At 44.5% G+C, this 14,333-nt stretch overlaps 1 protein-coding gene across 2 annotated transcripts in view; it reads right to left on the reverse strand.

The window, feature by feature from the left end:
* Positions 1–638: 638 nt before the first annotated feature.
* The window catches only part of RABL6 (RAB, member RAS oncogene family like 6), a 30,241-nt gene continuing 16,546 nt past the window's right edge, over positions 639–14,333 (reverse strand). The window contains exons 10-16 of one of the 2 annotated variants that reach the window (XM_073640651.1): positions 13,976–14,316; positions 13,501–13,651; positions 5,077–5,274; positions 4,781–5,000; positions 4,400–4,568; positions 3,353–3,408; positions 639–2,366 (exon numbers count right to left, since the gene is read on the reverse strand). In XM_073640651.1, coding sequence (XP_073496752.1) covers positions 2,172–2,366; positions 3,353–3,408; positions 4,400–4,568; positions 4,781–5,000; positions 5,077–5,274; positions 13,501–13,651; positions 13,976–14,316 — 1,330 coding nt within the window. In that variant the 3' untranslated portion in view covers positions 639–2,171. Of the gene's footprint in view, positions 2,367–3,352; positions 3,409–4,399; positions 4,569–4,780; positions 5,001–5,076; positions 5,275–13,500; positions 13,655–13,975; positions 14,317–14,333 lie in introns of both variants that reach the window. The other variant, XM_073640649.1, reaches the window with a different exon arrangement.

Here is a 14,333-nt window from a genome sequence, read left to right on the forward strand (position 1 = left end):
TGATTGCACCAGCAGAGTAGTGAGTGCAGCTCTGGAGTATAATATAGGATATAACTCAGGATCAGTATAGGATAAGTAATGTATGTACACTGTGACTGCAGCAGCAGAATAGTGAGTGCAGCTCAGGAGTATAATACAGGATGTAACTCAGGATCAGTACAGGATAAGTAATGTAATGTATGTACACAGTGACTGCACCAGCAGAATAGTGAGTGCAGCTCTGATGTGAATCTATTCTGCCCCAATTACAAGGGGTAATGCCCAGATAACTGAGTGGGGGAGGTGCAGAGACTTTGGGTATCCCCATGTCCCTTATGTCTCACCAGTGACGAGTACGTGACATCGGTGGGGAATCATTAACTCCTTGTGTATTGACAATCTGAATGCTTGCTCTTGCACACAGCTAATATTTGGGAGATGTTCTCTGTGCAATACTTGAATACATATGTGCAGCAGACGCAATGTAAATTTCCTTTGCCGGGCTTCAGAGGACCGGTCCTGACCCAAGATGTGGGAGCCTTCTTGGGACACAGCAGGATGATCATTGTAATGTAATATTTCCATATAATTGCTCCTCCGATATGAGCGCCGCTTTACAGGCGATCGTCGGATTCCAGGAATGTCCATGCAGTGATGGCTAAAGACTTGTCAATAAAGCTTTAATGGAGATTATAAACGGCTGTAGACAGGAAATGCAGACCCCGCGATCAATCAATATCCCTGAGGCGAGGGGCAGCACGCAGGCCAACGGATCAGCGCCAAAGAAAGGAAGAGTAGAGCCGATCATCGCTGCAGAGGAAATTATACATCCATTAGTTTCTATGGGCATCCTTGGTACCAGTCTTTGTAGGAGGGCTTACAGGAACAGAGCAGAATTCTGAATGCAACTCTGTCTGTGACCCGATCTTATACAAGGGTCAAAACAGCCATTTGGAGGTTAAATCCCCAAATTCGCTCTACTGGATCCCGATAAGACGCATTGTCCTATGTGCAGTAATGGAGTCATAAAGTTCATTTACAGCAACATTTCTTTTAATGTGCACCCCACCTTCAAAGTTCAACAAGCGATACGCAGACATTTGTGCAAATGTAGGACGTCGCCCCTGTACAGATCGGTGCAGTTGCATCAAACCTTCAGGAGGTCAGGCCTTATAATAGTGGAAGAGCATGAGGACTCCTGTGGGGAGGATGGGGTTAAACGCAGGTAAAAGCCCCCATTCAGGGGTCTCAGTTCAGGAGCCATCAGTATAAGCCAGGAGGCATAAGACAGGGGAAAGGGCGCTGGAATGAATCTGCTTCATGCCATTCTGCTTCTGACCTCACAATTTGGTCACCAATGATAGAAAGTACCCAACACTTCAAACACGAGGGGGGAAAGGGGAGAAGACGGAGCGGACAACAAAAGAAAATACTGAACAACCGCACTACAAACACAAAAAAAAATGGAAAATTAACACCAGTCGCTTCTAAAAGCCAATAATTCTCTGCCTCCCCCTTGAGAAATTAATTTCAACTGGGGAGTTCTTGGATGTATTGGCGCCCTGGTCGGCCAGTGACGGCACCGTGGTAAAGTGGCTGCCTTGGTCGGGTGGCAGCAATTACATTGCGTTAAAAACAATCCAGTAAACTAGGGGACAGATTAAAAGGAGGGCAAAGAACTGAAGGCCTCACTTTCCTGGAGATGAACACTGACCAGGGGTCCAGTTAAGATGGAGTGTTCTGCAGACAGACGCCTGCTGCTCAGGGTTGGTCCTCCCGCCAGTTCACTAGTGAGGAGACTGCAGAGATTACTGGAAGTGAGAGGCGAGATCACGCAGTCTGGGGTTTAGTGCAGAGGTGAAAGTTTTTGTTTTCTGGTTCGTATAGTACGATGGAGGTCACTAGTGACCGGAATGAATCCAAGGGACAGCTGAAGGTCTCGGAGCGAGCAAGACGCGTAAATGCTTCCCCTCAAAGCTCCTCCAAATCCAAGCGTCGTCGTGTAGTGTTTCTTGCTTTCGCTGGCTGAGGAGCAATAATCCAGATCCAAGATGAGGGACAAGATGGACCTCTTCCTCTGTTAGAGGTTGCTGCAGAGCACCACCATGCTGAGGAACAAGGTTGTGCTTGCTCTGGTTGGAGGACGAGGTGAGGGAGGCAGAGATCTCAATCCAAGGATGAGCATGGACAACCTAAAGCTCCTCGTACTCCCCACCTGAGCTTGGCTTGCTGGGTTCACCTCCGCCAAGGAAAGCCTCCAGTTCATCAATCTCTTTCTTTTCTTTGCCTTTCTTGGGCTTTTTCTTCTTCTCGTCTTTGCCTTCCTCCTTTTCTTTGCCTTTCTTGTGTTTAGTCTTCTTTTTCGCTGACTTATCTTCTTCCGGAGCCTGTTGGGGGAAATTAAGGCCCGACTGACATTACACACTGAGGATTATAGATATCAAACTAACTGCAAAAAGGAGACCAACACCTGATCTAAAAACTCAGCTTTTAGTCGGTTCCCCTCTAAAATATCCCATCAATTCTTTTCTTAACCTCTTAAATGGTTATTACCCAAAAAAACAAAAATATTGCTTATTCATGGTTAATGGGACTGATGGAAACTGCAAAGCGTTGAACTTGGAAGTCCCATACACAATGAATGGAGCGGAGGTCGAGCAAAAAAGGACGGGACTACAAAACCCCGATCTCAGAATCGCTGGGAGTCCCATAGATAAGGGATAAGTTTAGTTTATTTATTTTGGGGGGGATTAACCTTACAAGTACAATGAATTTTGCACTTTTCCCACCTTTTTAACCTATAGCATTATTATTTTGGTCAGTGTAATCGTATCAACCAAGAGTTGATTTTTTATAACTTCTGCACAATAAAAATTGGTTTTAGGACTTCATTTTTTGAGGGGTTTTTAATTGAATTTTAACTTTAATATTTTGAGTATGAAGCTGTGCGAGGTCTTGTTTTTTTTGTGGGATGAGTTGACGTTTTCATTGATAATACTTTGGATTACATATAATATTTTGATCACTTTACACTTCCTTCTTTGTAAGATCAGATGAATAAACCCAGCAAATCTGCCATTGTTTTTAAGGTGTTCATTAAATTTGATAAATCGTGCAATTATTTTATAGCTCTGGTCTTTATGAATACGGGAGGCTCTTTGCCGTCTGTGGAGATCAGAAAAAAAAAGTCTGCAAACTGCAGATTGGCAGACCCAAATTGGAAGAATGCCCTTGTCATGGTCAAAATAGAGCTGTGTAAGCTTTCTGACCCGAGCACAAATGTCCTAGAGAACAGGCGGCTCAGTGGTTCTTAACGGGGCGTAGAGATAATACGTTACTGTCAGAGATGTCCTTCTGGAAACCGTTTTCTTACCTCCTTCGTTTTCTTTTTCTTCTTCTTTTTCTCCTTGGATACTTTGCTTTCCTTATCTAAAAAATAAAAAAAAGACATCTATTAAAGGAGCTGCTCAAATAAAAAGCTATTTTCCATTTACCCTATTAGGGAAATCTGAGTTATAGCTTTTGTCCAAAACGGAACTATTGATGACCTATTCAAAACATATCAATGTATGGGGAGGACCACATCAGCCCCGTGCATTGCTTAGTGGTCACTGCCGAGTACGTTCACTTTAATGGGAGCTAAAGTGCAGCAGCCACTAAAAAATATATGGGGTTGCTGTGTTCCATCCCTGTACATCGCTTAGTTTTGGCCACTCCAGTTTTCATAGGTGGGGATGCCATGTGTCAGACCCCCACCAATGTCATGGTCATCAGTCCTTCAGACAACCCCTTCAAAAAAGCGGAGAACCAGTACAAAGATTTTCTTGCTCCAGAAGACCCATCCTTTCCCGCATACTCCTCCCTTATGGTGGTTGCAGCCGCAGGAAAATTGAGCAAACACAAAAATTATATCTGATTGTTCAGGATCCCAGCAGTTGCATCCTTCTAATAAGAAATAACCCCAAAAAAAGAACAAACTTTAAAGGGATGATTTATTGTATTCATTGATAATGAAGCCACCTGGGTGGGTTTCCATAAATCAGTGGAGTTCAGTCAGGTGTTTAAGAATGGAGACGGAAACAACTGATGCCAAAGCTGTGAAATTTGTGCACCAGTCCGGCGGCTGTATCAGAGTCAGCTCTCTTGGCATCAAGAATACGAAACATTACTGATCACACGTTTCCTCCAGGGGCTACAGCTCCGACTGAACGAAACGTCACAGGTTATGTGACTTGAGCGCTGAGACCAGGGAGGCCACCCCGTTGGAAGATATGGTGCCTCGAAGAAGTGGGTCAGTAGAAGGCGTTGCAAAAAAAATAAAAAGACACAAAAACCACCAAGGAGGCAAATGTACTCCTTTAATTCTGTGAAATTGGATTGTCATAATAAAAGTAGTATAAATTGCAGCTCCCTCACTCACCTTCCTCGCCATCCTTGATCACCTTTACCTCAAACCCCAAACCAAAGAGATCAGACTCTTGCCTCATCTTGAAGGACGGCACGGCGGTCTTTACTGGCTGTGTAGGGACAGATGACAACGTCTCTTCGCTGGAGCTTTCAGACATGTTATTTAGCACTGGGAAATCTTCCTATAGGACCAGAAGATTATGTCATTGCATCAAAGGGGTTTTTTAATCTTAAGCTAAATTTCTGCAGCTACTCTAGGTGGGACATAGTAATAGCCGATCAGTGGGATGCCAGACTCCCACCGATCTGACACTGACTACCTTTCCCGAGTATAGACCATCAATATAAAATAAATTCATTTCAGTCCCTCTTGGTTTCTCTACTTAGGACTCACCTTAGTCTTCGTTACTTGGTTTGAGTCTTCGCTGTCGAAATCAGGGTCATCCATGACAAAAGAAAGCATCTGTGTGGCTATGGGCCCTTCCGGATCACTATCAGAGTCCTCCTGGGCTTTTGCCTTACTTTTCTTGACTCTGATGGAGGACTGACTTGATGTCGGTAACATGTCCTGTTTCTCAGGGCGAGTTTGAGGTGCTGAGGGCTGAGTGGGTTTCCTGCAATGAGGATATAGTTAAATATTATGGGATTGCATTGGAATTACCATACTAGAGATCATTTGGCATCGCTCACCATGAGAATAACTCTGTGTCAATGTCTTCATTCCTGGCGATGTGCACCGGGGCAGAGGTATCCTCATCATCGCTAGACAAGGTAATGTTTTTACTGGGGATGACGGCCAGAGAAGATTTAGCAGCTATCCTATCGTCAAGATCCAAATCATCCTGGAAGCCGGCAACCATGGGGTTTGTCCCAGGAACGTCGCCATCACTACAGCCAGATAAAGGGAGGAAAAAATCCCGGAGTCATGTTAAGGGTAGGAAAGAGGAACATGGTTTGTTTTTTTTATTAATAAACCCCTTAAATCCCGAGTACTATTTCAAGCTAGAAAACTTTCAGCACTACACTGGATAGAAAAATCCCCCCCAATGATAGAAGAATTGAAATCCAAACTTAAGAATTTGTTATGTATGGAAAGGGGAACATATATTAACCACTTCGCGCCAGAGCCTGTTTTTGCCTTCGTGGCCGGGCCAATTTTTTCAATTCTGACCACTGTCACTTTATGAGGTAATTACTCTGGAACGCTTCAACGGATCCCCCTGATTCTGAGATTGTTTTTTGTGACATATTGTACTTCATGATAGTGGTAAAATTTCTTTGATATCACTTGCGTTTATTTGTGAAAAAATCAGAAATTTGGCGAAAATTTTGAAAATTTTGCAATTTTCAAACTTTGAATTTTTGCAATTTTCAAACTTTGAATTTTCATGCCCTTTAATCAGAGAGATATATCACACAAAATAGTTAATAAATAACATTGCCCACATGTCTACTTCACATCAGCACAATTTTGGAACCAAAATTTTTTTTTGTTAGGAAGCTATAAGGGTTAAAAGTTGACCAGCGATTTCTCATTTTTACAACAAAATTTACAAAAACATTTTTTTTAGGGACCACATCTTATTTGAAGTGACTTTGAGGAGCCTTTATGACAGAAAATACCCAAAAGTGATACCATTCTAAAAACTGCACCCCTCAAGGTGCTCAAAACCACATTCAAGAAGTTTATTAACCCTTCAGGTGCTTCACAGGAATTTTTGGAATGTGGAAGAAAACAATGAACATTTAACTTTTTTTCACAAAACTGCTACTTTAACCTCAAATTTTTAATTTTCACAGGGGCAGCCAGAAAAAATGGACCCCAAAATGTGTTGTGTAATTTCTCCTGAGCACGCTGATACCCCATATGTGGTGCAAAGCCACTGTTTGGGTGCACGGCATGGCTTGGAAGGTAAGGAGCGCCATTTGACTTTTGGAATGGAAATTTGACTGGAATGGATAGCGGACGCCATGTTGCATTTGGAGAGCCCCAGAGGTGTCTAAACAGAGGAAACCCCCAATAAGTGACCCCATTTTGGAAACTAGACCCCTCAAGGAACTTATCTAGATGTGTGGTGAGCACCTTGAACCCCCAGGGGCTTCACAGAATTTTATAATGTTGAAGTGTGAAAATAAAAAAACTAATTTTTAACACAAAACTGCTACTTTAGCCTCAAATTTTTAATTTTCACAAGGGCAGCCAGAAAAAATGGACCCCAAAATGTGTTGTGTAATTTCTCCTGAGCACGCTGATACCCCATATGTGGTGCAAAGCCACTGTTTGGGTGCACGGCATGGCTTGGAAGGTAAGGAGCGCCATTTGACTTTTGGAATGGAAATTTGACTGGAATGGATAGCGGACGCCATGTTGCATTTGGAGAGCCCCTGAGGTGCCTAAACAGAGGAAACCCACAACAAGTGACCGAATTTTACAATCTACTCCTCTGTATAAATTAATCTAGTGGTGGGAAAATAAGTAGATAGGTAAATGGTCACTAAACCCATAGATGAATTCCCACAGAGGTGTCATTTCTATAATGGGGTCACTTCAGGGGGGATTATGCTGTTCTGGCACTTTTCAGAGTACCAGAGCTAAAGAATCCCCCCTGAAGTGACCCCATTTTGGAAATGAAACCCCTCTGGGAATTCATCTATGGGTTTAGTGACCATTTTAACTCAATGGATGATTTCCAGACACAAGCACGCAATGGAAGGTTTAGAGAACCCCCCCTGGAAATTAAGTGAGCTCTACTCGAATGTGTCATTCACTAAATGAACCAAATGTTTGAATGACAAATTGGGATACATTTTTACAGTTTAAAAACGTGGTTCTGTGTGGAAGATTTTAAAGCAGTCAGTGACGCATAAGGCTGGCAATGATGGGCATTGTGGGCAATAGTAGCGGGTATCACGCCTCATTCCTCTCTTAGTACATACATGACATCTTTTCTGGGGGTTCCTTCTTATTTCCGTTGCTGGAATAAGTGCAATAAAATGTCGCTCAGTGAGTCTTTTCACATCCTCAGATTCTAATGGATGAGCGGGGCTAACACTTTGAAAGACAAGATTTTCAATTACCTTTTCTTGATAATCAAGAAAAGGATCTGAATTTCCTGCTTTTTTGTACAACACAAAAGAATTGTATGTGGCCACCTGAAACAAATAAATAACCAACTTTTTATACCAGGTATAGGACTTTCTTGATACCTGGTATGGCTGTAGAACCTGGTCTGCAAGGTCCACACCCCCCATGTGTTTGTTGTAGTCAATGACTGACACGGGTTTTTGCTTCGGAGTGGTGGATCCTAGTTCTACAGTGGCCCTTGTGGCATCTGTGTGGATCGAGCTGAGGACAAAAATATCCCTCTTATCCCTATATTTCAGGGCAAGCAGCTCTCCGTTGCGTACAGCCCCTGACTGCCCCTTTTGAAACTTTTGGTTGACCAATGGTTGTGGAAACCCCTGACGGTTTTTACGGATGGTCCCACAAGCCCCGATGTTGTGTTCAACCAGACTTTTGAATAGGGGTATGCTGGTGTAGTAATTGTCCACATATAGATTGTAGCCTTTTTGAAACAATGGACTTATCAGCTCCCAAACAATTTTTCCAGATGTCCCCAGATAAGTAGGGCATCCTGGTGGGTTTAGCTGGCTATCTTTCCCCTCATATATGCGGAAAGCGGATGTGTATCCGGTTGAACTTTCGCACATTTTATAGATCTTTATTCCAAACCTTGCCCTTTTAGATGGGATAAATTGCTTGAGGTGCAGTCTTCCTTTGAATTTTACAAGGGACTCGTCTATAGAAATATTTTGTGTTGGGGTGTAGAGGCTTAAGAATTTTTCTGACAAATTTTCAATGATGGGTCTAATTTTATATAACCTGTCATGTTCTGGGGCATTTCTGGGCAGGCATTGACTATTGTCGCTAAAATGCCAAAACCGCATGAGCATTTCATAACGGGTCCTAGGCAGAATGACTGAAAACATAGGGGTGGCTTGAACAGGGTGGTTGGACCAGTAGGATCGAATGCTCGGTTTTTTAACAAGCCCCATGGCAAATGTAAGTCCTAAAAATTTTTTTATTTCCGGGACATTAGTTGGTGTCCATAAATTTGCCCTAGCATAGTAACATCGGGGATTCTGGCTTATGAATTGGGACGCGTATAAATTTGTTTGCACGACAATATGCTCTAGCAAGCTGTCTGTAAAAAACAAATTAAAAAAATGAATTGGTCCAAAATCTTCCACCTCCACATTTATACCAGGAATGGTGTTGAAATCAGGGCTGAATGGAGCAGCCGAATCCGAAGCCTCCCATCTGGGAAATGCTAGATCATGTGGCAAAGCCCCTTGTACACTGGCGTGCGCCAATTCACTAGTAGCAGGGACAGCGCTTGTACTGGGCAGTGTTCCCTGATTTGGAGACGTTTCTCCAGTAGCGCTATTTGCCCCTATTGCTGTACTGGTCCTTGGGCTTGAGGATGGACCAGAATCACTGCTCATTTCTGAGCTCTCAGTGTCACCGCTACTAAAGCCCTCAAAATCCATATCTCCATCTGAGATTGCACTGTCATCAGTGTCAGAACACAGCAGGGCATACACCTCCTCTGCGGTATAAGTCTGACGGGCCATTTTATTTTTAGATTTTTTGACTGGACTGAACGGACCGGACTGAAAGGACGGGACCGGACTGGACTGACCGGACTGATCTGACAGGACTGACTGACCGGACAGATCTGACCGGACTGACTGACTGACAGGACTGACTGACTGACAGATCTGACAGGACTGACTGACTGACAGATCTGACTGACTGACAGATCTGACAGGACTGACTGACTGACAGATCTGACAGGACTGACTGACTGACAGATCTGACAGGACTGACTGACAGATCTGACAGGACTGACTGACAGATCTGACAGGACTGACTGACAGATCTGACAGGACTGACTGACAGATCTGACAGGACTGACTGACAGATCTGACAGGACTGACTGACTGACAGATCTGACAGGACTGACTGACTGACAGATCTGACAGGACTGACTGACTGACAGATCTGACAGGACTGACTGACTGACAGATCTGACAGGACTGACTGACTGACAGGACTGACTGACTGACAGGACTGACAGGACTGACAGATCTGACAGATCTGACAGGACTGACTGATCTGACAGATCTGACAGGACTGACTGACTGACAGATCTGACAGGACTGACTGACTGACAGATCTGACAGGACTGACTGACTGACAGATCTGACAGGACTGACAGATCTGACAGGACTGACAGATCTGACAGGACTGACTGACTGACAGATCTGACAGGACTGACAGATCTGACAGGACTGACTGACTGACAGATCTGACAGGACTGACTGACTGACAGATCTGACAGGACTGACTGACTGACAGATCTGACAGGACTGACTGACTGACAGATCTGACAGGACTGACTGACTGACAGATCTGACAGGACTGACAGGACTGACAGATCTGACAGGACTGACTGACTGACAGATCTGACAGGACTGACAGATCTGACAGGACTGACAGATCTGACAGGACTGACTGACTGACAGATCTGACAGGACTGACTGACTGACAGGACTGACTGACTGACAGATCTGACAGGACTGACTGACAGACAGATCTGACAGGACTGACTGACTGACAGATCTGACAGGACTGACTGACTGACAGATCTGACAGGACTGACTGACAGACAAATCTGACAGGACTGACTGACTGACAGATCTGACAGGACTGACTGACTGACAGGACTGACTGACTGACAGGACTGACAGATCTGACAGATCTGACAGGACTGACAGATCTGACAGGACTGACAGATCTGACAGGACTGACTGACTGACAGATCTGACAGGACTGACAGATCTGACAGGACTGACTGACTGACAGATCTGACAGGACTGACTGACTGACAGATCTGACAGGACTGACAGATCTGACAGGACTGACTGACTGACAGATCTGACAGGACTGACTGACTGACAGATCTGACAGGACTGACTGACTGACAGATCTGACAGGACTGACTGACTGACAGATCTGACAGGACTGACTGACTGACAGATCTGACAGGACTGACAGGACTGACAGATCTGACAGGACTGACTGACTGACAGATCTGACAGGACTGACAGATCTGACAGGACTGACAGATCTGACAGGACTGACTGACTGACAGATCTGACAGGACTGACTGACTGACAGGACTGACTGACTGACAGATCTGACAGGACTGACTGACAGACAGATCTGACAGGACTGACTGACTGACAGATCTGACAGGACTGACTGACTGACAGATCTGACAGGACTGACTGACAGACAAATCTGACAGGACTGACTGACTGACAGATCTGACAGGACTGACTGACTGACAGATCTGACAGGACTGACTGACAGACAAATCTGACAGGACTGACTGACTGACAGATCTGACAGGACTGACTGACTGACAGGACTGACTGACTGACAGGACTGACAGATCTGACAGATCTGACAGGACTGACTGACTGACAGATCTGACAGGACTGACTGACTGACAGATCTGACAGGACTGACTGACTGACAGATCTGACAGGACTGACAGATCTGACAGGACTGACAGATCTGACAGGACTGACTGACTGACAGATCTGACAGGACTGACAGATCTGACAGGACTGACAGATCTGACAGGACTGACTGACTGACAGATCTGACAGGACTGACTGACTGACAGATCTGACAGGACTGACTGACTGACAGATCTGACAGGACTGACTGACTGACAGGACTGACTGACTGACAGATCTGACAGGACTGACAGGACTGACAGATCTGACAGGACTGACTGACTGACAGATCTGACAGGACTGACAGATCTGACAGGACTGACTGACTGACAGATCTGACAGGACTGACTGACTGACAGGACTGACTGACTGACAGATCTGACAGGACTGACTGACTGACAGGACTGACTGACTGACAGATCTGACAGGACTGACTGACAGACAGATCTGACAGGACTGACTGACTGACAGATCTGACAGGACTGACTGACTGACAGATCTGACAGGACTGACTGACAGACAAATCTGACAGGACTGACTGACAGACAGATCTGACAGGACTGACTGACAGACAGATCTGACAGGACTGACTGACAGACAGGACTGACTGACAGACAGATCTGACAGGACTGACTGACAGATCTGACAGGACTGACAGATCTGACAGGACTGACAGATCTGACTGGACTTATCTGATAGGACTGACTGACTGACTGATCTGACAGGACTGACTGATCTGACAGACTCACTAACCCTAACTCTTACTTTCTTTTTTATTTTTTTTTTTTTTTTTACTTTCACAGTGGCAAGGCTGACAGCTCTTGTCACACTGTTTCTCCTCTGCTCTCTCACTGAGATCGGAGGAGAAACTGCATTTATCAGGCAGATCGCCCGGGAAAGTTTGTTGCTAAAACAAACTTCCCTGGTGATCTCTCTGATTGGCTGGTGTGACGCTGACATCATCGAGACCTGAGCCAATCAGGTCTCGATGATGTCAGAGGTCACAGCACCGGCATCCCCGCCGCTGACAGGTATGTGGGGGGTCCCGATCGCCGACCACTGGCTGTCCCTATCTTTTAAATGCCGCGATCGCTATGGATCGCGGCATCTAGAAGATAGGAACAGGTTAACATCATGGGGACCTGATCCAATCAGGTCCCCATGATGCCACATGTCAGAGCTATCGCTCTGAACCGGTACCGCAGCGCTAGCAGGACCCTGGGGGTCCTGAGCGCTGCGGGACCACCCACCGTTTTTAAACGTCGGCGCTGCACAGAGCCCAGGCAGCGCCGACGTTTATGTACAGTGGGCGGTCCTGAACCGGTTAAAAGAAAAGGTCTCAAAAAGAGCTTTGGGAATAATGGTTTACTACTCTGGCGATTGCATCGGAAACACTATGATAGACCGTCTTTACATCTCCTGGTCATAAACCTGTAAAATCTCCTAACTCATCTCAAGTCCATAACTTACACACCCAAAGTGTTAGATCTTGGAAAACAAAAGGGTCATAAATAATTACATATAAATGCTGTAATTTTCCGTATTTTAATTCAATACACAAGCAGTCAGATGGTATTCATTTATATTTGTATTCATATATGTAAATTGTAGTAAGTGAATGATACCACCCACGACAAACGCTAATATGAACCGGTTTGTATTTGGTTGACTTATATGATTTTTTTATTTGTGTGTTTGTTTTATTTAGTTTTGATTGTTTCTAAAAACAAATGAAAATGTGAATGTATCTTGATATGTTTCACAATAAAAAATTATCTGAGTGAAAAAAAATAAACCCCTTAAAAAAGATATTCTCATCTCCGTAATCAATGACGCATCATAAGATTTATCAGAACTTCATAATCTCAGGGATTGCAATCTAATCTCTACTATATGCTGCCATACGCTGCCATACAAAACAAAAAAATCTGACGCACCCCCTTTCTCCCAAAAATCAAGAAATAAAAATAATGAATATATTTGATATCACCATATCCTTAAAAGTCTAAACTATCAAAATATAAAACTAATAAAATGGAGTAAAGAGAAAAAATAAAAGAACCAAAACACCACAATTGCTGTATTTTGGTTACAGCGCCTGTCAAAAAAAACAAACAAAAAAAAGCAGTGAAAAAATATCAAAATGTATGTACCCCAAAATTGTTTTAATGACATCAGATCGCCATGTAGAAATCAAGCCCTCACACAGCTCTATCAGCGGAAAAAATGTAAAGTTACATGTCAAAGAAAATGTAATTTTGATTTTTAATCATTAATTTTTTTTAAACCTTAAATGAAATTCTAAAAAAGAAAAAAAAAAAACTATTCAAGTTTTTTATCATTCTAATCAAACTGACCAACCTGGAGCGGAGAGGGAAAGCGCCCCCCTCTGCCCAACACCTTAAATGTTACGTTCGCTCTCTGATCTGATCTGCACCCTTGTGATCACCATGATGTAACCATACATCTCCAAGGCAATTTGTGATGCACAGTTACATTAATGGGTTAAAATCAGACACCTACCTGTCGCTGTCTCGCCTTAGCCTCTGAGACGCTCTCGTTACATCTCTCTGTGTCGAGCCATCCTCCAGGAAGCTGCGATCTAAGCTGTCTTCAGGCACAAAGTCTTCGACGCTCTGCACCCTGATGGGCTGCTCTGCAAGCGATGGGGTCTCTGCTGAGGAACGACACAACACAGGGTCACGGGACAGAAGTAAAGACAGGCCAAGGACATTCGATTCTGTCTGGTCAAATCATCAGCCAAAAGGGCATGTTGTTTCCAATGTGGGGAAAACCGGCCCTAGATACTATGGCACTGTTAATCCCCAAAAATGTTGTGAAGATGCAACAAGCCCAACCTCTGCCCCCCCTATGTAGTCACGAGATCCCATGAGGGTCACCCTGACTATATCCCAATGTGCAAGGTCACTTAGCATCAGTCTGCTATATTGGGGGCCCAGTAATGGACACCCTTAGGCCTCAGGTATTGTGGATCCACCTGGTTTAGCTGGAGGACTATCAGGAGTGGAGGAACCGAACAGTCGGGACATGAAGCCACGTTTCTGCTGAGCTGGTTGAGACAGAGGAGGAGATGACACTGTGGAGGGAGAAGGACCAGAGACTTCAAAGAAATCCAGGGCAGGAGGTGGAGGTGACGCAGCCAGGGGAGGAGATGCGGGCACTGTAGCTGGTATCTGAAGGGGAGTGCCAGGGCCGGAGCTGTCAGGAGAACCAGAGTTTATAGGGACCACAGGGGACTGAGAACCGGAGGAAGGGCTTTGTCCGTTGGTCGCTACCGGAGAAGCCAGACGTTTATTATTCTCTAACATTTCCAGGAATCTGCGGGAACATACGGG

This window comes from Phyllobates terribilis, unplaced genomic scaffold, assembly GCF_046119375.1.
Source record: "Phyllobates terribilis strain yellow unplaced genomic scaffold, ASM4611937v1 Scaffold_7__3_contigs__length_470593459, whole genome shotgun sequence".
In the NCBI taxonomy this organism is placed as follows: Eukaryota; Metazoa; Chordata; class Amphibia; order Anura; family Dendrobatidae; genus Phyllobates; species Phyllobates terribilis.